This window comes from Drosophila pseudoobscura, chromosome X, assembly GCF_009870125.1.
Source record: "Drosophila pseudoobscura strain MV-25-SWS-2005 chromosome X, UCI_Dpse_MV25, whole genome shotgun sequence".
NCBI lineage: Eukaryota > Metazoa > Arthropoda > Insecta > Diptera > Drosophilidae > Drosophila > Drosophila pseudoobscura.
The window spans coordinates 63,414,103-63,438,246 of NC_046683.1; the positions used below are offsets into that span (position 1 = coordinate 63,414,103).

The 24,144-nt window shown below is 47.4% G+C and overlaps 1 protein-coding gene across 2 annotated transcripts in view; it reads left to right on the forward strand.

Moving 5' to 3' along the window:
* Positions 1 to 24,144, forward strand: part of trio (trio Rho guanine nucleotide exchange factor) — a 43,911-nt gene that overhangs the window by 12,367 nt on the left and 7,400 nt on the right. Inside the window, exons 1-5 of one of the 2 annotated variants that reach the window (XM_015188446.2) lie at positions 3,753 to 4,636; positions 14,644 to 14,923; positions 15,002 to 15,059; positions 22,139 to 22,229; positions 22,355 to 22,654. In XM_015188446.2, coding sequence (XP_015043932.2) covers positions 4,007 to 4,636; positions 14,644 to 14,923; positions 15,002 to 15,059; positions 22,139 to 22,229; positions 22,355 to 22,654 — 1,359 coding nt within the window. In that variant the 5' untranslated portion in view covers positions 3,753 to 4,006. Of the gene's footprint in view, positions 1 to 3,752; positions 4,637 to 14,643; positions 14,924 to 15,001; positions 15,060 to 22,138; positions 22,230 to 22,354; positions 22,655 to 24,144 lie in introns of those variants that run through there. The other variant, XM_033385536.1, reaches the window with a different exon arrangement.

The following is a 24,144-nucleotide window of genomic DNA, read 5'->3' on the forward strand; positions in this document are numbered from 1 at the left end:
TGTGTGTATGTATTTTTGTGCGATGGAGAGTGTATGCTTTCAGAAACAGAATGGCTGCGATTTTGATTAAGATATCCCACATTTTATCCTTCCTGTAGGCGGGTTTTCGTCTGTGGCACGCACTCCTTCGACTCTATCGTTGTGATAATTCTATCTTCCCTTTTTCGTTATACTTTATAGACTCCCAAATCCTTTAAACAGGATTCTACCAGTCAGAATGCTATCAGTCGCAGATTCTACTGAAATCCTGTATTTGCTTTTCTTCGAATGAGTTACAGACCCTTCGTAGAAGAAATATCCCCCCCCCAATCCCTGTAGAGTGCCCCATAGCTATAGCTTTTTTTCCCTCTTTTCATTCTTGTTTTATTCCGGTTTTGGATTGTATTACCCTTCTGTAGCATATGACACCCATTTGTATACCTCTTTTGCTCTTGGGTTGGCAATTTTTGGTTCCATTAGACATGCCTTTCTACAAAGATTCCCCTTTGGTTGGCCCTACCTTCCACTCCTATTCCATAACTCCCTGAAGAGTGTGTTTTCCTGTGGTATACGCTAACCGAAGATAACCCACATTTCCGATTCCGATTCCGATTCCGTACCCTTTTTTCCTGAATTCCCCCATTTTAATATTTCAACGCGATATTGTGTGTGTGTATGTGTGTGTGTGTGTGCTGTGTGTGCTGTGTGTGTGTGGTGCCTCGCTTGTGGCTTTTGTGGTTTCTATAGCGATTGTGGCAGGAGGGTGGGGCACGGGACACACATGACATGTTTTGGTCATTATAATTATCGAGTCGATGCGATGCAATGCATTGCAATTTAATTTGAGTGCCAGCTGTCGTGCTCTGCCCAAAGAGAGTCCCCCCCATCCCCCATCCCCCAACAATGCATCGACACTGTCGAAAGAAAATACTTTCTCAGGGCTCTCTAGCCGTGCCCCGTTTTCTAATCCAATTTCCCCAACAGAAAGCAATTAAAATCCGAATAACAAAACACTGCCACTGGAAACCGCTTTGTTAGTCTTTGCTAAACCGCAAAACTAAACCCAGCAAAAACAAAAAAGAAAAAAAAAAAATGAAAAGTTTCCCCGGAAAAACTGGGGAACAAACATTTTCCGAAAGAGAAGCTTTTCCTCTGTCTGCCAATCAGAAAGCATGGAAAAGTTTTTAAGCTGATTTTTCAAAAAAAAGCGAACCCGATCGGTATCTGGGGCTGAAGCTGGGGCTGAAGCTGGGGCTTTGGGTATTAAATTAATTTAGTTTGAAATCTAAGGATGCGATGCCTCACATCCTGCCCCTGCCACTGCCCCGTGCCCCGTGCCCCAGCCTCCCTTTTGTGTGCTGTGTGTGCATTCATTTGCAAAGAATTGAATTAAGTTTTCGGTTTCTGAGTGAATGAAACGATGAAAAGTATTACAGAGAAAGAGAGACAGAGAGACAGAGTGGTCCCAGCGGATGTCCGTCCAGTGGAGCCACAAAATGTCAACGAAGAGGCGGCCTCTTTGCTCCCAGCTACACGACACGCCACAAAAGACGGCAAAAAGGAAAAACTTTCTAAAGCCATTGCCACCCACACACACACACAGGAAAAAGAAAACGAGAAAAACCAGAGGCTGAAACACAGAGAGAATCCCAATCCCAATCGCAATAGCAATCCCAATACCAATCCCAAAGCCCATTGCCTGCTGATGGTTTTGCCACTTAGCAAACAGCTGCTGCGGCTGCTGCCACCAAACGGTAAATGGTGGAAAACCAATGCAAATTTCCTCGAACATATGCAAATTTTCACGCGGCAACCACCGAAGCAGAATATACCCTAACAGGGTTTCTTTTACACAAGGCAACCAATGTTTTCCAGTCTCTCTGGGAGTGACAGAAAGTTGCCAAAAAAGAGTACTCTCACTTCGTAGATCCCTGGGCGAAAGAGTGTTTGAAATCTTTTGATTGTTTGCTGTTTTGGTGTCTAAAGAAACACACACACACGCGACTCATAATTGCTCTCGTGGCCCACAGAAGAGAGAGAGAGAGAGCGAAGATCTTTTTCGGTTCAAACACCAAGTGGCAGAGGCAGAGGCGGCAGCGGTGGCGGTGGCAATGGCAATGGCGCACCTGCCACACAGAAACACACGCGCGCTGCCCGAGCGCCACCAAAGTGTAAAAATAACAAATATATATTCCCCATTTCCCTATTTCCTATTCCAATTCCTTACATATATACATATGTACATCGTATATCGTATCGCATCTAGAAGGTAAACGAGTAGTTTTCACGGGGTAAACAAACGTGCGATTTTTGAGGCTAAGCAACCCAAAAGAAACACACAGAAAAAAAAAAGATCTTGTTGGCAGGCGGTTGGCTTTTTATCTATGAAAATTAAATAAATAAATAACACAAAAAAAAAATCATAACCAAATGCTGAAATCAAAACAGAAACAAACAGATGGGAGGAAAAGCAAAGCTAAAGAAAAAAAAAAAAAAAACCATTCAAAAGAGTGGGAGGAAAAAGCCAAAGACTGGCAGCAGAACAAACGAAAGACCGGCGGGGCACTTGTCTCGGTGCATGAATGTGAATGACAAGGGAATGACAGAGAAGGGTTCTTTCCGCTCTGTCGGCCCGCCGGACTGGAGATTTCCACTTCACTAGAGGATCATTCCGTCTAGAGTGCAAGTACTCTCAATTAAGACTCAATTAACTTGAAGATTTTCATCAACCACAAACTGTGGATAGTCTTAAAGATGGACTGTGGTTAAAGTCTTTCACTGAACGCATTATGAAACGGAAAATTTCAATGTTTTATTGATTTTTATTCAAAAATTAGAGAGATTTTTCTCTGTTGAAGGTTGATATATGTATTTTTATCGATTTATATCAAATGTTTGCCAAAAAAATATGTATCCCATTTGAAGCTGTGGAACTTTTGTTGTTATTTTCATTGAAAACTATAAATTTGCAGCCCAAAAATACTTGTTTTTTTTGCGATAGAATGTTCTATCCAAATTCTACTAGATCTGTTCTAGTCGGATATCTTTAGATTTTAGGGGATTTCATTTCCCTGATTTTTCAAGCATTTAGTTATAGAATTTAAGGATGTGCAGCAGCACCCATCGGTCTGGAAATTGTCAAAAGTAAAGAAAATAAGGTTCAATGGCTCTTTTTCATGCGTCATGCAGCAGTGCCCCTCAGTTTGTTGGAGATTTTCTGCCTGGGATTCTGGAATGATTAGGGATCAAGGTTCAAGATTCATTCTCTAGCATTAACAGAAAATGTCCGCACGCCATGGGTTCAAAGAGCCAAATGAAATCATGAAAAAGGATATTTCCTTACGGGAAATCAAAGTGGGAAAACTCTCTCGGCGGAAAGCCCGGGCACTTTATTCCGTAAACGGTACATTGATTGAATAAAAGAGAGAAATTCAGGGAAATGTTGGGAAATGCTGGGAAGTGCAGGTGCCTCTCCTCTTTCTGTAGCCTCGAAAATTGATCATCCGCCGCGTTGCACTAATTGAAAGTCAAAGGCAGGACAGGGCGTAAAACCGAGACCACATTTCAGAGGCTGTCAGTGGCATAGCCATCTCTGTGTGTGTGTGTGTACGTGCGTGTGTACCCGAGCGCGTGTGTGTATCTATCTGTGTGTGTGTGTGTGTAAAATCCAATCAACAACACACACACACACAGATACCAAGAACAACAAAAATAAAGCGAAAAAGGGATAAAATAAAAATAAAACATTGTGTGTCTCTAGGAGAACTTTTTATCGATTTTGAGGCGGAACAAAAGCCCCCAAAATTTCTGTGTTTTAAAAATATAAAAAAAGAAATCAAAAAAAAAAAAAAGAAGTCCTGCCACATACAACCCACCCACCCACCCGCAGCAGCCCCACCATCCCCACGTTTAAAACCGACTGTGATTTTGAAGGAAAAATGAAAATGAAAGCCGAATAGAGACAGAGTGAGAGAGAGAGAGAAAGAGAGAGTGCTAGAGTGCCAAAGAGAGAGAGAGAAAAACAATCATGAAGAGTGTCAAGAAATTCCTAAATGAGCGAATGAACAGCGTGGACTCGGCGGATGGTGGCGGAGGCGGAAGCGGAGTCGGAGGCGGAGGCGCCACCGTTGCCCAAAAGAAGACATCGCTGGATCGCTTGAAGTACGGTGAACCAGGAGGAGCAGGTGGTGGTGGCAGCCTCGACAGGGATTCATCGGTGATCAAGGGATATGTGTCCCTGCCGAACACTCCTTTGCCGCTGAGTGCACCCATCGCCGTGGGAGATCCCTCGCCCTCACCCTCGCTGGCGGACTCGGCACAGAACACACCGCTGTGTACGCTGCAAGAGGATGACGCCACATCGCCACCGCCAGCAGGAGCTGGCGGAGGTGCCTCCTCCCAGAAGCAAGTGGAGCATTCCCCCTTTACGTTTCCATCGGTGGCGGCTCCAGCATCGGCATCGGCTCCGGCTGCATCTCCAGTTGCAGGCCCAGCTGCAGCTGCAGTTCCTGTCCAGCGGAAGAGTCGCCGCAAGATCTCGCTGCCCTGGTTCCGGCAGTCGAGTGTCAGCAGCCACGGAGTCCTGGCGCGTCAGCACACCATCGATACGCCCAGCTCCTTTCGGTTCTTCCGGCAGCCCAGCAGCAGCGGCTTTAAGGTACCTTCTAGAATGTTAAGAAAAGAGATACGATAAAAAGGGACAAGGGATTCGGGATGAGGGATGCGGGATTTGTGGTGCCCCAATCGAAGGATTGACGGGCGACAGGCGACAAGCGTCAGTGCGGCGTGGCACTAAATATTAATGCCACAAGAACGGCCATCGATTGCCTTGACCTTATCGCAAAACTTTTGTGGTGCCCAGCTAATCTTTTATTTAGCTGTGGCTTGCAGAAAGGTCACCCCCCGCACCCCTCCCCGCCCGCTCTGGCCCTGCGGTCTGTGGCACGCACACACAAATCATGCGACAGGAATGGAATAGCGACCGTTCGCCGTTCGTTCAAATCAATGCCATTCCTCATTGCTCATTCCTCGATAAGTGGCGGTGTGGTGTGTGCGTGCGGCTTGACCTGTGATTAATGTTGATGCCACGTAGGAGTCGCCTCTGCGCCTCAGATCTGCGGAGGAGGCTGCCGCGGGTGCCGCTCTTCGGTTCTCTTAGTTATGCTAATGGAAACAATAACTTTGAATGGCTGCCAGTGCCAGTGGCAGTGGCAGTGGCAGGACTCGTATCTGTATCTAAATTTAGCCAAAGGACCCAGCAGGGAGCCGGCAGCTATAGATATCAGAAATCTACTTAGCCATGCAGCAGCCAACTGATGTCCCTCTGTCGTCACCGAAGGACTCTCTGGCATTACATTTTGTTTGTTTCTTTCTTTTTTGGGGCGGAGGGACAGGGTCTCGCATTTATTTTGATTAGTTCCGAAGGATGTCCCCCCACACTGCAGGGGGCGGGGGGACTGTAAACTGGTTGTTGACCCACGAAGCAGTCGACAGACAGCAGACACTAGAGAGGACATCGTTTAATAAGCAGCCCATTAATCATACGCCGTGTTGCTGTGTGGCAAGCGCTAATTTATTTGCCATTGTCAGTGCTTCAATTACTCTCTCCCTCCCTCTCTCTCTCTCTGTGTGTGCCACAACTAGTTTCAACATCATCACATAATGTATTTATCACATCATCAGAGAATGTGTAAGCCTTATCCTCCTCCTCCTCATCATCATCATCATCATCATTGTGTGGCCCTGCCCCTGCGTCCGCCTGCGTCTTGTGTGCGCTGCATTGTGTCTTGAGTCTACTGTTGACCTTGCCTCCTTTGACACTGCCTCGCGGTGGCCCCCTCTTCCGTCTCCACCGCCTACTCGGGACATCCATTGTGTCACATTTCGGTGTTTGAGCAATGTGTCTCTCTCTGCCTGTGCCTCGGACTAGTGGCAGCTTCCTGGTCTGGTCTGGTCTGGTCTGCTGCCCTTCCGTTCCTTTTATAATCGCATTGCCCTTTCACTCAATTTGCTTTATGATTCGCTGAGGCGGAAACAGAGGTTGCAAATCTGAAAGCCAAAGCAGAGATTGAGGCGGACTCTGGACACGGGCAAATTCTGAGTCTCAAAACGAGACAGAGGCGGGATACTGACTCCGAAGATGAGGCAGAGGCAGAGGCTGATTCTCAGACTTCAAAAGGCTGAGATTGAGACAGAAGTTGATTTCCATTCCCATTCCCATGCCCATGATGATGTGTTCCAGGCCAGTGTTCTCGGGTTCATTGATTTCCCTCTGCCGGAATGCCTACAGATATATACAGAACGCTTTAATTTGGTGTTGCAAGAATGCCCCATCCCACACTCTGGCCCCCCTGCTCCCCCGTGCGTGTGTGTGCGGCAAATGAAAAATGTTTGTGCCTTGCAGAGAAAAGTTTTTGTGACGATGCTGCTGCTTCTCTCCTGCTCCTTTGAATGGCAGTTGTCCTTCTGGTGCGCTGTGTGTTGGTTCTTCCTGCCTTCATTTTCGCCTGGCAGCCATCCCAAAAGTTTTCGAAGCGCAGCGCATACCACGGGGCGTATGCTTTATGCATTTTATTATGGCATACTTTTGAGCGCACAAGCCAAATAAATCCCCAGCCAAGAGCAGCAGCAGCAGCAACACTTGCAAGGCGTATTAAAGGGGAGGGGTGAGGCACAGCCCGTGGATGCCACCTCCTCCTTAACATACCTTCTGAAGTGCCACCATTTCTGGTTGTTTCCACCTCTCTTACTCTCTCTCTCTCTCTCTCTTGCCAGAAATGGAATAGAAATTTCCTGGCATACAAAAATATGTCCTCATGTTGCCTGTCACTTGCAGCAACTGCTTTGCATCGCTTGATCCATGCTTCAGTTCTGCCTGTCACGACGTAACATAAGCAGTGCTCGGAGGGAGAGAGAGAGGGAGAGAGCGAGGGCTGCTGGCCTGAACAATAGCAGACATTTTTTAGGCAGCGCACAAATGCCACAAAAGAGGGAAAAACGTCCACAAAACTAAATGCAAATAAAACATGAAACCCAAACAAAGTGCAGAAAGACAGAAGCAGAAACAGAAACAGAATGCGGAATGCGGAATGCGGACTGCGGACTCTGCGGAATGTAGAACAGATTTTAATAAATCCCTCACTCAATGAAGGACCCAAAAGTTACCTTCACTTCTCTGCTCGGAGTGGAAACTACTTTCGCTTTTCAACAGCCCTCAATGGCATCACTGATATGCAAATTGCCACAGGGAAAAGGCACCAGAACGAACGAACGAACGAACCAACGACCGAAAGATGATGTTGCAGAAGGCCAAACAAATTTGTAACTAAATTTGTGAGCAGAAGGAAAAGCATGCAACGACAGCAGGAGGCAGAAGGCAGGAGGCAGCAACCAAGCCCCTGACTACGATACATGCTCTCCTCGTAATCGCATCTTGAGATACTCAAAATACTGCAGAATATAAAGTGGTAAAAGGAACTAAAGCCAAGGCCCCCAAGGGGGACTTCGAGAAGGAGTATCCTTCCTCTTTGTCGTTGCTCGCTCGCTCGCTCGCTCTCTGTGCACATGTACACGTAATGGCCATCACAAATTTGACGATGCTCGGGACATGCTCCGGGCGACTCCTTCTGCCCCATCGCCTCGCCATAAAATCAATGGCCAAATGCTGCTGCTGCCAGTGACACGCCTCTCGATAGACATTGCTTTTTAAAGCCAGAAAAACCAGAGACCCCAGAGGCTGCCAGTGTCCGAAAGTCCAGGCTTTCTTTCGGACAATTGGTCCTTTGGTTGGTTGACTGCCAGCCATGTCCCCCATGTCCCATGGGGAAGGCCCACGCAACACGTAACAGGCCACCGTGCCAGCACATATCCTGCTGCTTCCACTGGCATCGTGGGCCTCCCCCCCCCCATCCTGCAGATCTGACCATCTGTCATCTTCAGGGTCTTCCCTCCGCTTGGCAAACGCTTGGACATGGACGAGGCTCACTCCGGCCACAAATTGCTCATGTCCTTGTCAGAAGAGTGCTCCTCCCTCAACCCCCCCTCCCTGTGCAACAAAAAGTTGGTCCTGGCTTTGTGCGTTCCCCATTTGATTGCCCCCCCACTGCACTCCCAGTGGCCTCTCTGTTTTGGCCATGCGTTTGCTCCCACTTGACACTGGGGGTCACAACTCTTTTTGCAAAAATCCCAAACAGCAATTGGGCTTGGTCAAGGCTCCCTCTGGGCATCCTCTGGGCACCCTCCAGGCTGTGTGGCTGTGGTTTCCGGCTTTTTCCTGTTGCGGCTTCTCGGCTCTGTGTGTGGCATGGCTGCTGTCTCTCTGTCGCTTCTCTTAAATGCAAAACCACCTTCGGAGAGAGCGGCTGCCTCTCCTAATTGCTGCCTTCGTTCATCCATTATTGCTTGGCGCCCATCCCCCATGCTCCCTGTCCGGCCCGTAGTTGCTTGTAATGGATTTAGAATATTATTCGATTTGCACTGTAAATGACTTTCATTCAGCTCTCCACTCACCCACACAGATACAGGGAGGCAGACAGACAGTCAGTGGCTTGGGGGGGTACCGGGGGCCCAGCGGAGACAATGGGCCTATCCCTGGGTGCGAGGGAATGGCCCGCTTTTGGTGTTAACATGTTGTCGCACAATTACCAGACCACAGCAGAGCGATAGCTGCTACTCTTCCTCCTCTCAGGCACTCCCGCTCCCTTTTTTTGTGGGCAGGAAGGGGGGAAGGGGGGCTGGGGCCTCCATTGTTTGTTTGCCATCTTGTTGACGGCTGTATTGGTGTTTGCCACAACGTAATTGATGTCGGGGACCCCCGACTGCTGCACCTGACGAGCCACGTACCCACTGTACACCCCGGTACACCCCCGGGAGGACCCACTGTGCGAGTTAATTGAATAATAGACGTTTATGTTTTATGTACATGCCCTCTGGAATACATATTTATGTATCTACCGCAGAACATATACCCACAGATACACTCTCCTCGCCGTGCATACAGATACAGATGCAGATATACGGGTCGCATGGTAGCCCTCGCATGTATAGATATTTCCGTGTGTCTGTGGGGCATATCTATGTGATTTATGGCTCTCCCACGAGGCCATTTACCAGAGTACATTTTTTTGGGAAAGAAACGAAAAACACGACAAATTCTGTCTGGAATTGGAACCGAGGACCAGGGACCGTGGTCCGGGGGGACGGGGGACCGGGGACATTTCTCTGGGGCTTATCAAAAATGTATTGAATGAAAGAAAAGGATTCCGTTTTCTTGGCAGGCCCGAAAGTAGGCTACAGATTTTTCTCTATCGGAAAACATCAATCAACGAACAGTGCTGCCCATCAGAGCGACGAAGTGCTGCCCATTTGTGATAGCCATCTGTTAAATGATGTTTGTAATTTCACTTGACAACTGACGCTTGCTTTTATGTTCCTTCTGCCTCTCTTCCCCTCCGCTCCGCTCCGCTTCCTCACATATTTTTTAATGACTTAACAATTGATGGCTTTTTACACACACACACACACGCTCCCCCTGTCCCCCTCTCTCGTCTCGTTTCTGGTGGCAGCAATTGCGTTTTTACGATGCCATGAGAAAGGCAATGGCTTGAGGCTTGAGCCATGAGAGAGAGAGCTTACACCCAACCAAACCCAGCCAACACTCCCGAAGGAATACCCTCGAGAGAGAGGGAATAAACCATCAATAATAACGTAAACATTTTGGCAAATCGCTTTACAATTTCCAACAAGCGAAAAGCTACGAAAAAAATAAGGAGAGTTCGCGATGCGAGCGATAAAACTGAGAGAAAGGAAAGGCGAGGCACGGAACATGAAAGAAAAGAGGAGAAAGCGAAGAAAGCGAAGAAAAGGCAGCATTTTCTGCGCAAGACTTTTCATTCATCGAGTTGTTTTTCGTGGCAGGGCCTAAGCTATTATTGTTATCGGCATGTAATCAGGCAAAAGCAGAGTTCCCTCTGCCCCCTGCCTGCCACGCGAAAACTTGGTCCTCTACGTGGATGTGTCGCGTTCGCTGTCATCGAGGCTCCCCTCCAGGACTTTAATCTAGAAAGTTTACCCGTATTTCGGCTGCATCCTGGATTCCCAGCAGCAGCAGGCGACTACCGATATGCAAATCCTGCGCTGAGTTTTTGGCGTGTAGAAAGTTTTCAATTGAATATGTAAAATAGATGAGCGGGAGGGGGAAGGCATCCATTGAGGTTTGATTTGCCATTGGATTGGCATTGTTATTCCTAGGTTTCCATCACGCTTCTCCCCGGCGCCTGTCGTTCTCACTGTTCTCCCCGCTTGCCTCCTGCACTTGGAGGGTCCTTCAATGTCCAACTTACGGCCTCAATCTTAAGGCTTTCTGCTGCCGACATTTCGGTGCGACGAAAATCCCCGGCATTGTGTTAAAACAATGCAAAATCTGTGGGAATCTATTTGGGAGAGCAAATGCCGACGGAAAAATACGGCAAAATTGCAGTAACAGCTTTAAGGACACACTCAAAGAAGAGCCTCTTTAAAGTCTCGAACGCCAACGCAGTTTCCATTTCCACCTGCTGCCACGCCCCTTCTATTAAATATGGAAATGCGCAAAGGAAACTGTAAGCCACGTTAATTATTTTAAGCAAAAAAAAAGGGCGCGAGAGCCAGAAACCACGAGGAAAGGGGCGAAGGGATGCGAGCGAAACCCAACAAGGCAGCGCTGATTGCATTTCTGCAGCGGCAGCAACGAGTTCTGCGTAAAACGCCGAGAAGGAGGAGCTGTGGCTCCCTCTGCTCTGGCTCCTCCTCCTCAGGCTCCTCCTCTACAGACTCCTGCTCCTCCTCCTTAGACTCCTGCTCCTCCTCCTGCTTCTCCTCAGGCTCCTGCTCCTACTACTCTGGTTTCTTCTACTGCTGGAATATCCTTTCATTATTTTAATGAAAGACTTGGGCCGAAAGGCCAGACGAAAAGTAAAACGACAATGAAAGCAGTAAAGTGGAAAGTGTAAGGAAGGAAGAAAAGTGCCAGGGAAGTGGAGGTGGAGGCGGAGGTGGAGGTGGAATGGACAGCAACTTAATTTGTAGCTACAAGTTTTTGCCAGCCATCCAGCAAAAAGGAAACGAAAATTCAAAGAAAAAGCTAAAGAAGTATTTAATTTTCAGTGAAAATTGAGAAGAAATAGCCAACATTTTGAAAATGGTAAATTAAAGCCATTCTGCCTCCCTGCCTGACTACCCGTCTGTCCAATTGGCACTCTCTCTTTCGATATCCTTGATTTTCCGACAGCTGCTGCTGGTTTCTGCCCCATTTGCAGACTTCACAAATCATCTGAGAGCTGCTGCTGCTGCTGTTGCCTTCTGATTGCAGCTTATTAGTGGCAGTGGCAGTGGCAGTGTCTGTGTGGTGCAGGGGCGTTGCGTGGGTGCGTGACTGCAGCAATTCGCAGCAAAGACCACAAAACAAAGGGAGGCAGTGGAGGATACTCCCACGGATACTCCTCCGCACTGCCGCTGCTGCTACTCATGACGATGATGATGATGAATCCTACCTCCTCCTCCTCTGGCTGCTGCTAATCATGAGGATAACGATGGTGTATCCTCCAGCTCCTGCCACTGAATGATGATGTTGCTGTGGGATCCCTATACTGACGATTATAATCGATGCTTATGGCCCATCGCCATTGCCATTGCCATTGCCGTATACGTAATGCGGCGCACACTCCAGCGGCTGTTGCACACTCTTGGAGCATTTATTGGAATAGTTCTTTGCCTTTCACGAGTATCTAAATTCAGCAAACGAATGGAATCATGTGTGCCACGCCCACACGCAAACGCCTCCTGTCCATACTCCACCCACCCCCTGCGCAATTTCCTCCTTGTTGTTGGTGGAAACTTTCTGCTGGAACTTTTTCTCTCTCGTTTTTTATACCCGATACTCAAAATGAGTATTGGGGTATATTAGATTTGTGGTGAAAGTAGATGTGTGTAACGTCCAGAAGGAATCGTTTCCGACCCCATAAAGTATATATATTCTTGATCAGCATCAATAGCCGAGTCGATTGAGCCATGTCTGTCTGTCCGTCTGTCCGTCCGTCCGTCTGTCCGTCTGTCCGTCCGTCCGTCTGTCCGTCTGTCCGTCTGTCCGTCTGTCCGTCTGTCCGTCCCCTTCAGCGCCTAATGCTCAAAGACTATAAGAGCTAGAGCAACGATGTTTTGGATCCAGACTTCTGTGATATGTCACTGCTCCAAAAATATTTCAAGACTTTGCCCCGCCCACTTCCGCCCCCACAAAGGGCGAAAATCTGTGGCATCCACAATTTTGACGATACCAGAAAACTAAAAACGCAGAATCGTAGAAGATGACTATATCTTCAAGAGTGCAAAATCTGAACCAAATCGTATAATTATTATATCCAGAATCACGAAAACAATTTCACTCTTTCTCGCTCTGTCTCACTCTAACACACAGGTTTCATTGTCGGTTTTGCCAATTGCAAAATATGAGTTCAAGGATCTGAGAACCCATAAGAGCTAGAGCAACCAAATTTGGTATCCACACTCCTGTGATATCGGACCTTGACCGTTTCCTGTCCAAATTTCGCCACACCCCCTTCCGCCCCCGCACAGGACGAAAATCTGGGGCAACCACAAATCTCAGAGACTATTAAGGCTAGAGTAACCAAATTTGGTACACACACTCCTTTAAGATGTCACTATAAAACGTATATCTCAGAATTTCGCCCCACCCCCATCCGCCCCCACAAAGGACGAAAATCTGTTGCATCCACAATATTGCAGATTCGAGAAAACTAAAAACGCAGAATCATAGATAGCGACCATATCTATCAGATTGCTGAATCTGGATCAGATCAGATCATTTTTATAGCGGAAGGAAACAAATCAATTTGCAGTGGCTACGCAGCGCCCGACGTCACGCTCAGACTGATTTTCTGTCTCTCTCGCACACACTCTTTGTCGTGTCGCTTAATATTAGCGCCATCTGCCGGAGGAGAGCCATACTGACTTAGTATCGGGTATAACTGTAGAGTTGCGGTGACCGCAGCAACTCACAACGTTCCCCCTCGTTTTTTTTTCTGTTTTGCACACAGAAAGTTTTCAACTAATTGCATTACAAGAGAGGAAACGTGCACACACACACATATGGGGTCCTAAAAGCCCACACTAATGCACACACTAATACACTAATGCCACACACACACACACACATACACGTGTAGGAGGCACGTTTACGTGTCAGTGCTGCTTAATTAACAGCGAGATGCCATGGGGCAAGCCACTGCCTCCATGGCATGCCAGGGAGAGGCAGCTCTCTCTCTCTCCCTGCTCTACGTGTGTGTTAATTTCATTCACACACACACACACACAGACGCACACGTACGCTCTCTCCCTCGCGCTTCTCTGACGCTTGAAGGATGGAAGGCAGTCAGGCGGTCATAATATACTAAGCTCCTTGCCACCTCTTTGCCGCCTCCTGCGCCTCCTGCGCCTCTTGCGCCTCTTGCGCCTGTCGTACGCTGATGAAGTTGATTTAATTGCGCTTATGAGCGGCAGGCAGGCCGGTCTCCCCTCCCCTTCCCTCCCCTCCCCTCCCCTGTGCCTTTGCGACACCGTTTTCCCATTTACCGTACGGGGCAGCCCCCGTACACCCCTGCTCCTTGGGCACCAGGGGCCTGGGTCTTGTGCCGCCTCCACACCTGTATTTTCCCCTCCATTTGCCATGGCAGGCAGTAGGCAGCAGGTGTTTCCATGTGGCCTGCTCCGTCAGTCACTTAACGGCGGCTCCCACATAAATATTATATGTGAAATAAATATCATCAAATGGGTGGTATAGAGTACAGTGGGGTGGTGGGGGGGGGGGAATGTCATATAAAATTGAAATATTCCACCAAACACTTTGAATGAAGGAAACAACCTCGCAACGAATGCAGCAGGAATCTCCGTGCCACACTCCCCGACAGAAAGAAAAAGGGAGGAAACCTCTGCTAAATGGTGTAATCCCCCTCTCTCTCTCTCTCTCTCTGTGTGTCTCTCTCTCTCGCTGTCATCGATTGCCGATTAACCACAACCCATCTGTGGCATTTTGCCTCTTCTTTTCATCATTTGTGGCACGTTTGCTCTGCTTGCCATCATTTGTGGCATGTTCTGCCCGCTTTCAGGGGAGGGGGGTAGGGGGGAGGGGGCTGTGTTGGGATTTAAAGACCCCAAACCGATAGACGCCCACACATCAACACCCACGAACGACAAGGCCGCATGTAAATTAATAAACTTATAAATTATTAATACAACACACACATACACACACACAGGGCAGGGAGGTGTATGTGTGTGTGTGTGTGGTTGATTAGGCGGTGGCCCCTCCTCCTCCTCCGTTGGGTGGCTTGTGGTGTTGCTCTCCGTTATGCATATTTAATGAGAGACACTAGAGACCTGGGCTCTTGAATGGCTTCCTAATTAGTTCCTTGTGCTCTGCCAATGATCCTTGAGGCAAGCCTCCATTGTTCCGTCACTGGCGGTCAATCAATACAAAAGAGGATGCCACTGGCACGTCTCAACATTAACCTAAACCTCGACATTGACATTGACCTCGACCTATGGCTCGTATTAACTGCACTCCTTGCCACAAGCAACACTCGATACTCATCTTTTCATTCCCTCTCTTTCCAGTTGGGCAACCAGGAGGCCACTTGGGTGGTGGCCGACTACATTGCCACCAGCGGCACCAACGAGCTGAGCGTCAGCAAGGGCCAGCAGGTGGAAATTATCGAACAGCCCTCGGCCACCGAGCCGGACTTTTGCCTGGTGCGCCTCAATCCGCAGCACGACGATGCAGCCGTTCAGGAGGGCCTCGTGCCCGTCTCAGTGCTCAAACCGCCGCCGGGCTCGCACAAGCAGGGATCCGGATCCGCAACGGCCGCCAAGACCACTGAGAACATGCAGGATCAGGGTAAGTCCCACAAAAGGATACCCAACTTTTATTTGTAATATTTTCCCTGAATTTTCCCTGTGTGTTTTGTTTTTGCAGGCAATCGAAGCAAGACGGATGCCCTTTCCTCGTCCACCAAACGTCGTGGTTTTAGCGGGTAAGACTCGGGCCTTATTTTCCCATCTAATGGGTATCTCTCCCTCTCTGACTGAATGTCACCTTTCTTTGAGGTTTCTATTGCGGTGGTCAGATAATGAATTATCAGGCACTTCATTGGCATTCGTCACTCGGGTGTCACCCTCTCGTCCCTCTGATAAGACGCTCTCTTTCGAAGACTCCTCTTTGAGTATAAGAGCTCCCCGGGCCATGGGTAATTTATCATCCATTTAGCCGCCTAACTACTGTGATTTCTTCGGGCTTTGTGGCTCGTGCCGCGTGCCGCGTTCCGCGTGCTTTGTCTTGCTTATCCATTAATCATGCGTCACTGGGATTGACTTTTCGCGCTCTTTTGCTCCTCGAACTCAAGAAAGGGAACGGAAAGGACGGGCTAGACAGCTGCTGGAAACTATCTGCTTCTGTGTGCTATCTGGTGACTCACTTAAGTGAACTCTGGGCGACACAGAGAAGACTCATTGCATAAGTGGCCGATTAAACGTTTATATGTATATGTTGATAAATTCCAGAATCACCCGATTTTGGGCATTTATCATGAACCACTGCCACTGGGCTTTAATCTCCCCTCCTTTTCTTATGTACCCTTAAAATCCCAACGCTCAACAGCGTTTGCCTCTCCTAGAGATACATAACCTACACCAACCCGAAACTAATTTCCAGACGGGGGAAAACTTGATTTAGAAGTGTACATTCTTTAATGACTTTTGTCAACTTGTGTCAACAGACTCGCGCCTCAAAAGTATAGAAATTCCCTTCAACTTGTGTTTGTCTGGCGATTAAATTCTCGCACTTGGGCTTACATGCGAGTTGTACTAACATTTTTCGCCTGGGCGATTAATCGCGTGTCGCAGAGCTCTGGCGTCCCCTGCTGGAGTGGGTCGGGGCGGCCATAAAGATATAAACCCATTACACAGCACCCAGTGCTCCCCTCAGCCAATGACAAAAACTACAACTATGAGCATGAGAGCGAACGCCGAATGAAGAGAGAGCGAAGTGAGAAATAAAAACCAGAAACAAAAGTAAGAGCTATTTGCGGCAGTCGAAGTGACGGATACCCTAACCGATCTTAAAGATCTCTGCTATTGTTTCGGGATATAGAATATGTATCGAATTTCTACTATATGTCTGGAATACCATTTGGTAAAGCTGTGTATATGGAATACAATCGTGAAACCAAGACTTTTCCGAGTTTTTTAGGTTAGGTTTTCTTTTTTCTTTACAAAGGCTTGTTATTTGTTCAATGGCCTGGATTTTTGGACTTCATGAAACTATAGATTGTGGTGTTTGTGTGTTTCTTTTCTTTAAAACAGCTTGCCATCGACTATATGCTAAAGAAAATCATCATTTCTCTGCCATATTACATATTTATTTGTACACTTTACTACGAGCTACGAAACGAGTTTCAGACAGAAACCTTTTTAGGAGAGATGGAAACTGTTTTGTTTTATTTAAACAGAACATAGATTGATTGATAGATAGAATATGGGTAATAGATTGACAGATAGATAGATTGATGGATAGATAGACTTAATGGGCATTTCCCTGAAGTACACATCGTACACATTTCAGGTGGTAAAAAGGTCAAATTAAGACGGATTTTCAAAATTATTTGTCCACTATAAGTAAGCTCTTGATTGGGCCTATAATAAGAGCTAAGAGCGATTCTGGGCAACTATTAATTTTTATGATTTTTGTTTGCAAAAAACCATGACAGTCACATGGGTTGATTTCACGGCGATCAATTCAAACGTAGATTTGAACGAAAGTAGTGGATATATATTGATGCGAATTTCTGATAAATGTTGTACATCGATGTGTCTTCGAAATGGCTATAGTTTTAGGCAAATATGATGTGTGGTTTTTTTCTTTAAATTTAATTAAAACCTCTGTCGCATTGAAAAAAACGTGTTGGGTTAATAAAAGTTAAAAAATATATCGTTAAGCGATATTGAGCAAATTTTCTGGAATTTATACGATAATTCAATATTTTTGAAAGACTTTAAGGGGAGACTTTTATCAAGGAGAACCTAAAATTATAAAAATACCAAAAAAATAACGAAAAGTTTAATTTTTGATTAGGTTTTCAAATCAAAGTTAATGAAATTATATGCCATATAGCCTTTAATAATAAAAACGTCACAAAAGTAGGTGGAAATGTGTTCATATTGGCCTTTAATCTTTGATCTCGCTGGATTTTTCCAAGGAAATGCCCATATATGGTTACCATTGTATATCTATTGAAATATATCTGTATCTATCCATGCAAACATCAGCCTGAAAATGAATATACCCTCTTGTGCTGTAAATTTCTGCTAAAGGGTATCCCAGAACAACAAAAATCATAAGAACGGAACACGCGCTCAGCTTAGCGTTCGCTCATGCAGCCACCTTTTGCTCTCTCTCTTTCGCTCCCTCGCTCCCTCCCGCTCGCTTGGCTTATGCTGCTCTTCGCTCTTCTTTACCCTCTTCTCCGTCCTTTGGGCAGCGCTCCGTTAAGCTGTTTGTTTTTGTTTTTGTTTGTGTGCCGTAGGTGTGGTGTGTCCGTGTGCGTGTGAGAGTGCGGGGGTTTTCTCCAGAAAGCGAAAGGCGAGAACTTTTTGCACGCTATCGCGTTCGCGTTCGCCGTCCCGCTTCGCTCTCTGTCGGCGTCGGCGTCGAGCAACAGTTAATCGTTAGACGGCGTCCAAGACGGGCAACGTATACGCACCGTGCAACGTTCGTGTTGAGTGCCTTAAGAACCGATCGGAAGGGACGACAACCACTGCTCCGAAGTGTTTTTGTGCTTCTTTTTTTTTTGTTGCTCTTCGACAGCGTGTCCCCGTGTGTGTCCGTGTGTGTTATCTGGAATGTGCAACAACAACAATAGCAACGGCACCACCGATAAGCCAGCCGAAAACGGTTTTCATTTTAAAAATGCCGCAATACCACCGCCCCCTGCCGCCGCTCCTGCCGTCGACGCCGTGGAGGACGAATGCGATAACAACAATGTGACGGACGCTAATTTGAATTTGAATTTGAATTTGAATTTGAGTTCAAGTTCCGATTGCCCTTCGATTCAAGTGAAACGCAGCTCGGCGCCCACCCACATGCGCAGCCACAGGCGCTCCTCGTCGATGCCAAAGTTATTCAAGTCCATATCTTTGATTGTGAACGGAAACGGACATGGAAATGGAAATGGCAATGGAAATGGAAATGGTGGAGATGCAGCACCAGGCTTCACCTGCGTCTGCTGCCAGGCAGCGGCGGCGGGGCAGCAACAGCAGCAGCAGCAGCAGGTCACAAAAGAGCGAAGGAAATCCTTCTTTAGGTTAGTCTTAGTCCCCCTTATTGTCGCCTCAATTGCAACAACAGATTTGTCCCCCAATTGCCGAGATCTTTCCCTGAAATTAGCTTTAATTCTGTGTGTGTTTTTGATACTCTTCAATGAAAGCCTCACCGATCCGAAAAGTACACTTTTTTGATCAGAATATGTTCATACTTAAAGAATCGATAGATGAGACCCCCATTTCCATCTACTTCTAAGACTATTTCACATTCCAATGAAAGTTCTTTAAAGCAATCTGTAAGGGTATCAGCAGCTTCGGTTCTCCCTCTCCCATTCTGCTGTTTGTTTTCGTTTGCCCCAAGCGTTTGTTTTCGTGCTTGTTTGTTTCCGTCGGACACATTTACAAGTGACTAAGCTTCAATCAGAGCCGGAGCCGCAGTCGCAGTCGCAGCCGCAGCCGCAGCCGCAGCCTTCTCTAATGCAGATTTTCAGCGTGGATTTATCAGTGGAAACGTGTATCGGAGACGATTTGGTGCCCGTCTGTCGCTCATTATGCAGGTGGCTGCTGCAGCTGGTGGCGGCTCTGCCTGGTGTCTGGTGGGGCATCAACTCGCGTCACGTTTCTGGCCGTGGCTGGTGGATGCTAAACAGACACGTTGTTTGTCCAGCCACAATTTAGCTTCGTTAAGTTTTCACTTTAAAGATTTCTAGACTCTGCCGAGATAAACGAGGAGGTCTATGAGGCTTGGACTTCCCCCCTCAGCGGCGGCTCGTTATCTTTCCGCTCTGCGAATTGGGGCTTATTATTTTTTTTTTTTGGGAGTTTCCTTCTCTTATCTGGCGCCTCTCAAAAGAAGCCAATTCTCTTGGGATCTTTAGAACGAAATGAATTTCTGGTTATTCCCAGATGGGATCTCTCTCTCCCTCTCTCTCTGGGGGGCCGTTCAGGGTTTCCCTCGCGATAATTGCGCAATTATATCAATGCTAGCGTTTCAAATCGGAAACCTGTTCTATAAGCCCCCTGCAAACCCATTAAAATCATTATCATATTATTGCAAAGAACGCATACACATTCGTATGCACATATGTACTCCATAAAAACAGCCAGAGAATATTTTAGAGGGGGGTTATGGAAACCTCTTTGTCCTGTGGCTTAGTCATTGGATGTCTTGGGGTTATGTTGTGGTGCTGCAGCGATAAGAAGGCAGGGAGGGAGGGGTCTGTGGTCTGTGGTCTGTCGAATGATAAGACTCTTACCCTTTCGCATTCGCATTCGCATTAATCATACGCAGTGGTGGTCTGGTGTGTCGCAGAAAACCCAGAGAGACGATTAGAAATTGATTTGTTTTGATATTACTAAGGGAATGAGTTCGACGAAATCACTCCGATGGCTTCCTCAAATTACGCATTCAAACGAAACCCGCAATCGAAGGAGAAGGAGGTGTAATCTTATCGGGAATGAGAGAGAGCTTTGCCCACACCCGAAGTAGTTCCCAGTTGTTCTCCCAGAAGGCAGAAGGTATTGTTCTGGGGGCCTAACATCGAAACTAACATCCCCTGCGTATTTCATTTATGGCCAGAGGAGGAGCCGCAATGGCAGTGGGTGGAGGAGGGAGGAGGGTGGCGTTTAACCCACAGAAAAGTACTTTCAATATTTGCACACTAATTGGGCATTTTGCTTGTTGCCGACTCACTTGAGTGAGCATTAAGTGGTGGAAGAGACTTCCTCCGTCACCTCTTCCATCTCGCCCACTCTTCCGCTCAACATGAATATGGATTATTGTTCGTTTCGGTTCGGTTTGCTCTGCCCCTCTGCCTTGTGTCTCTCGTGTCACAAGTTTTTGGTCAGTGAATGGGGGGCTCTTTGTCTCAAGCACTGTGTCAATATGCGCGTGTGTTTGTCCAGGATATAGAATAGAGGAGATAGATGGTGCGGATAGAGGATAGAGGAAGTGTAAGGACAGCGCGTGCTGCCTCAAGTCCAATGAACCAAATGGACACCCACACAGAGACAGAAAGAGAGAGGGAGAGGGAGACAGGGAGACACTCGGTCACAGGAAACTGCAAATTTGTGACTGCCGTCCACTTTTGTGTTGCATACTTTGCGGCGACCCCATTAATACACACACACACACACACGCGCGCGCACACCCAGGGAGAGCCGCACACTCGCTGCGGACTGGGAGGCGACTCTTTGTCTATTTGCCTAAAACATTACATCAGCCAAATGAATTTTGAACGTAACGGAACCAGCCTCATAATAAATTAAATACTTTTCCGGGAAAATGAACCTCAATCCACGAACGGATGAAGTGTCCTGTGCTGTCCCTGCCGCGCGACCCTCTTCCGTGTGTCAATATTTATTTTTACTTTGAATTATGTTACCCCCTTTGCACTTTGGGGGCTCAAAGCCAATAACCATGGCCAATTTTTGGACATTTTCATCGATAGTTTTGGAACTTTCCGCACCATTTTCTAACCGTCCAGGGCTACGTTGTTTTTAGGATCATTGTCTATGATTCTCCATTCTTTGGGCATATAATTGGAGCATTTTCGTATGCAATGAATATCCAAACTGAATATCCTTCACCGAGCTGCTTCGAAACGATTTGAGACATTTTTCGCCAGGATATGCTCAACAGATGATCCCAAATGTACAGAAAATTTATGTTTTAAGGATAGGCCCTCTCAAAAATTACCCTTTTCCAACCATTAAAGACATTTTGAACATCATTTGAAGTGGAACTGGTTCGAAAAATGAACGAAAATTTGGATAAAATATTTATATTTGACCAAATAATAATATTTAATGGATCATCACGTCCTGGCTCTCCTGCTGTGGTGACGTTTTTGGTTAAATGAAAATTGATTTTCGCAACGCCACGAGTTTTCGCACTAGTTTGCCCATTAATTAAGCTTAATTAATGTTTTATGTGGCATTTCGCACAAAGCAACGCTTTTGCAAAATGCAAATGCATTTTCCATTGTCACCGCCCCAGCCATCCATTCAGCCATTTAACCATCCATTCATAAGCTCTGCTGATGAGCTGTTGAAATCTCTGGCCATCTGCCACACGGAGAGAGAGAGAGAGGAAGATTGGGATGGAGATGGAGCTACCCCAAAGTGGGGGCTGATTAATGATTCGTTCCAATCCGCAAAAGTCGGAGGTCGGAAGCTGACCCATAAACTTTTTTGTGGAGGGCTGCCTGTGGCTCCGAAATTAATCAAAGGAGCGAGAGAATAAATAAAAGACGAAGGACGCGAGACCTGACCTCCTGCTTTTATGACAAGAAATGATGCTGTGAAAAGTTTGGCTCATAAAAAAAAGTACAAAATAAGGCGGGAAATTTGGGCTTTTAAAAATCATAAAACATAAAAATACAATTGCCTTGGAAATATGGGATGTGGGAGTCGTGCTCCGGCCCACTGTGCGGCCGAGAGGCGGCGCCGGCGGCGACAGAGCAGCGGGAGGGCGGGCGTTTGGGCCAAGTGCTTTTGGCCAGGCTAAGCAGCAGCCCGCGAGGCTGGCGACAGTCTGGTGTTGGCCACGCAGCTGGACAGCCAACCGCCAGCAGTCGACATATCTTTTCCCATTTTCGGTTCACAGAGAGCGCGAGTGAGAGCGAGAGCGAGAGAGAAATGAGAGATGGAGGATTGTGTGCACACGACAACATCCATTCGGAAGTTTCTGTAGGAAAACACGTCCTTACGGCGCGACTTTTGATTGACAGAGCGAGAGAGAGAGAGAGAGAGAGAGATGTCTCATGTCCTGTTTTCTGCTTCTGCTCATTTCCAGGCGAAACTGGTTGCCGCTGATCAATCGCAAGGTGGAGAAGCCCCCCAACAATAAACCGCTCATCAAGAAGCCCTCGGAGAAGAGTCTGCGAGTGAGTATCGTCCGCCATCGGCCAGCGGCCATCCGCCGTATAGCTAATATTTTACGAGCGTTTATTTATAACAAAATCATTTGACGTTTCAACGTTTCTGCGTCTCTGCCTTTTGCCTTTTGCAGCTACCACAAAAGCACGCCGAGGATTTGGCCGCCGAACAGCAGCAACAAAACCAACAACAACAGCAGCAGCAGGGGCAGCCAGGTGGCAGCCCCTCAACGGTGGCACCCCAATTCCCCACACAGCACCATGCGCCGCCCTCAACGGCCGGAGCCGGAGCCGGGGCCGGGGCCGACTATGAGCCGGACGAGGAGGCCGGTCTGGAGATGCCGCCGCCCATGAAGCCCATCCAGGAGCCACATTTGATTGCCAATGGACCGCCCGCATTTACAAAGGACGTCAAGGAGAGCTCCTCGAATTTGGTGAGTTTTCTTTTCGTCTATGGAAATGTTTGAAAAGTCAAATATTCGAAGGGAGGGACAACTCTAGGGATTTGGAGGATTCGTTTGATATTACACTCTACAAATCGAAGTATTCGAACGTTCCAAATATTCGAAGGGAGGGACAACTCTAGGGATTTGGAGGATTCGTTTGATATTACACTCTACAAATCGAAGTATTCGAACGTTCCATTGTACTCTAAGAGGTTGAGGATTCAGAGCTCCTAACACACCCTGATTCGAAGCCTCAAAATGAGGCTCAAGGCACTTCAAATCTGGTTACTCCAAGCTTCTCTATTGGGGTATTCGAGGCTCCCTTCAGACTCAGGCATTCAGGAAATCTAGAACACGAAATTCCCTCTACCAAGGCGTGAATGATGCGAGTATACGTCTGCTCATCCTCCAATCTCCGAAGTAGTGTTTTTCTAGCCTCGTTTTTTAGCGCCCCAGAGTTTATTTGTCTAGGCAGCAGCTCCCCTGGAACTGGACTGGACTGGACTGGACTCGACTGTTCTGTGCTGTTTTGTTCTGAAATGTGTGTGTGTGTTGTTCCCACACAAATCAAAGCAGTTTATTGTAACTTCTGGCCCCTATATCCACAGCCACAGCCACATCCCCATCAAAGACGTCATCCAAACACGGGCCGTTTGCTCAATTAGAAAGCATAGCGGATGGAGCACAGCACACACTCTACCTCCTAAGAGGGGGGTGGCTGGGTGGGGGGGCGATGTGTGGGCGCCATTTGAAGCATGGGGGAACGGGAGAGGGCCAGCCACCTTTGGCCATAAATGCGCCACTTTATTTTGTTTGTTTACCCATAGAATGGAGAGCAAATCAGAGAACAGAAAAGAACGTACACCCGTGTACTCGTACGCGTAGAGAAGATAAACTGAATGAGCCACAGCATGGGAGAGAGCCCGAGGTCTCCACAGAGAATGGGGGTGGAGCAGGAGGAGGAGGAGGAGGAGGTTCGGTGCGGGACGCATAAATTTCGGACACTCAAATTAGCTGCAGACGAATGTCGGATATCGGACGATACGACGATGATTCCGTTCAAGGGAATGTCTTGCGTGGCAGAGGGACTTTTCTTGGCTGCGTGGATGGGTGGAGGGGGTGCAGGGGAGGGGGTCGAACAAATTACTCAGAAAGGATACAATGATTCATGGAAAGCAACGAAATAATTCTGGAAAATTTGCATTTGCGCAAAAGATTTAAAGTTTTCCCTGTGATGTGTGTTTTCCGCTCGCCTTCCAATTTGATTAATGATTGGGGGTACCCCCGAATGGAGCTGTAGACAGAGAGATGTGCGTGTGTGTGTGGGTTGGTGGGTGTGTGGGGGGTGAGTGTCCATCGACAGAGTGTCGCCAATGCAAAGTGCCACTGGCACTGGCACGATGTCCGCTGTCTGTCCGTGTTGTCAATAAATTGAATGTCGTCGTCTCAGTGTATCTCTCTCGCTCTCTGGTGTGTTC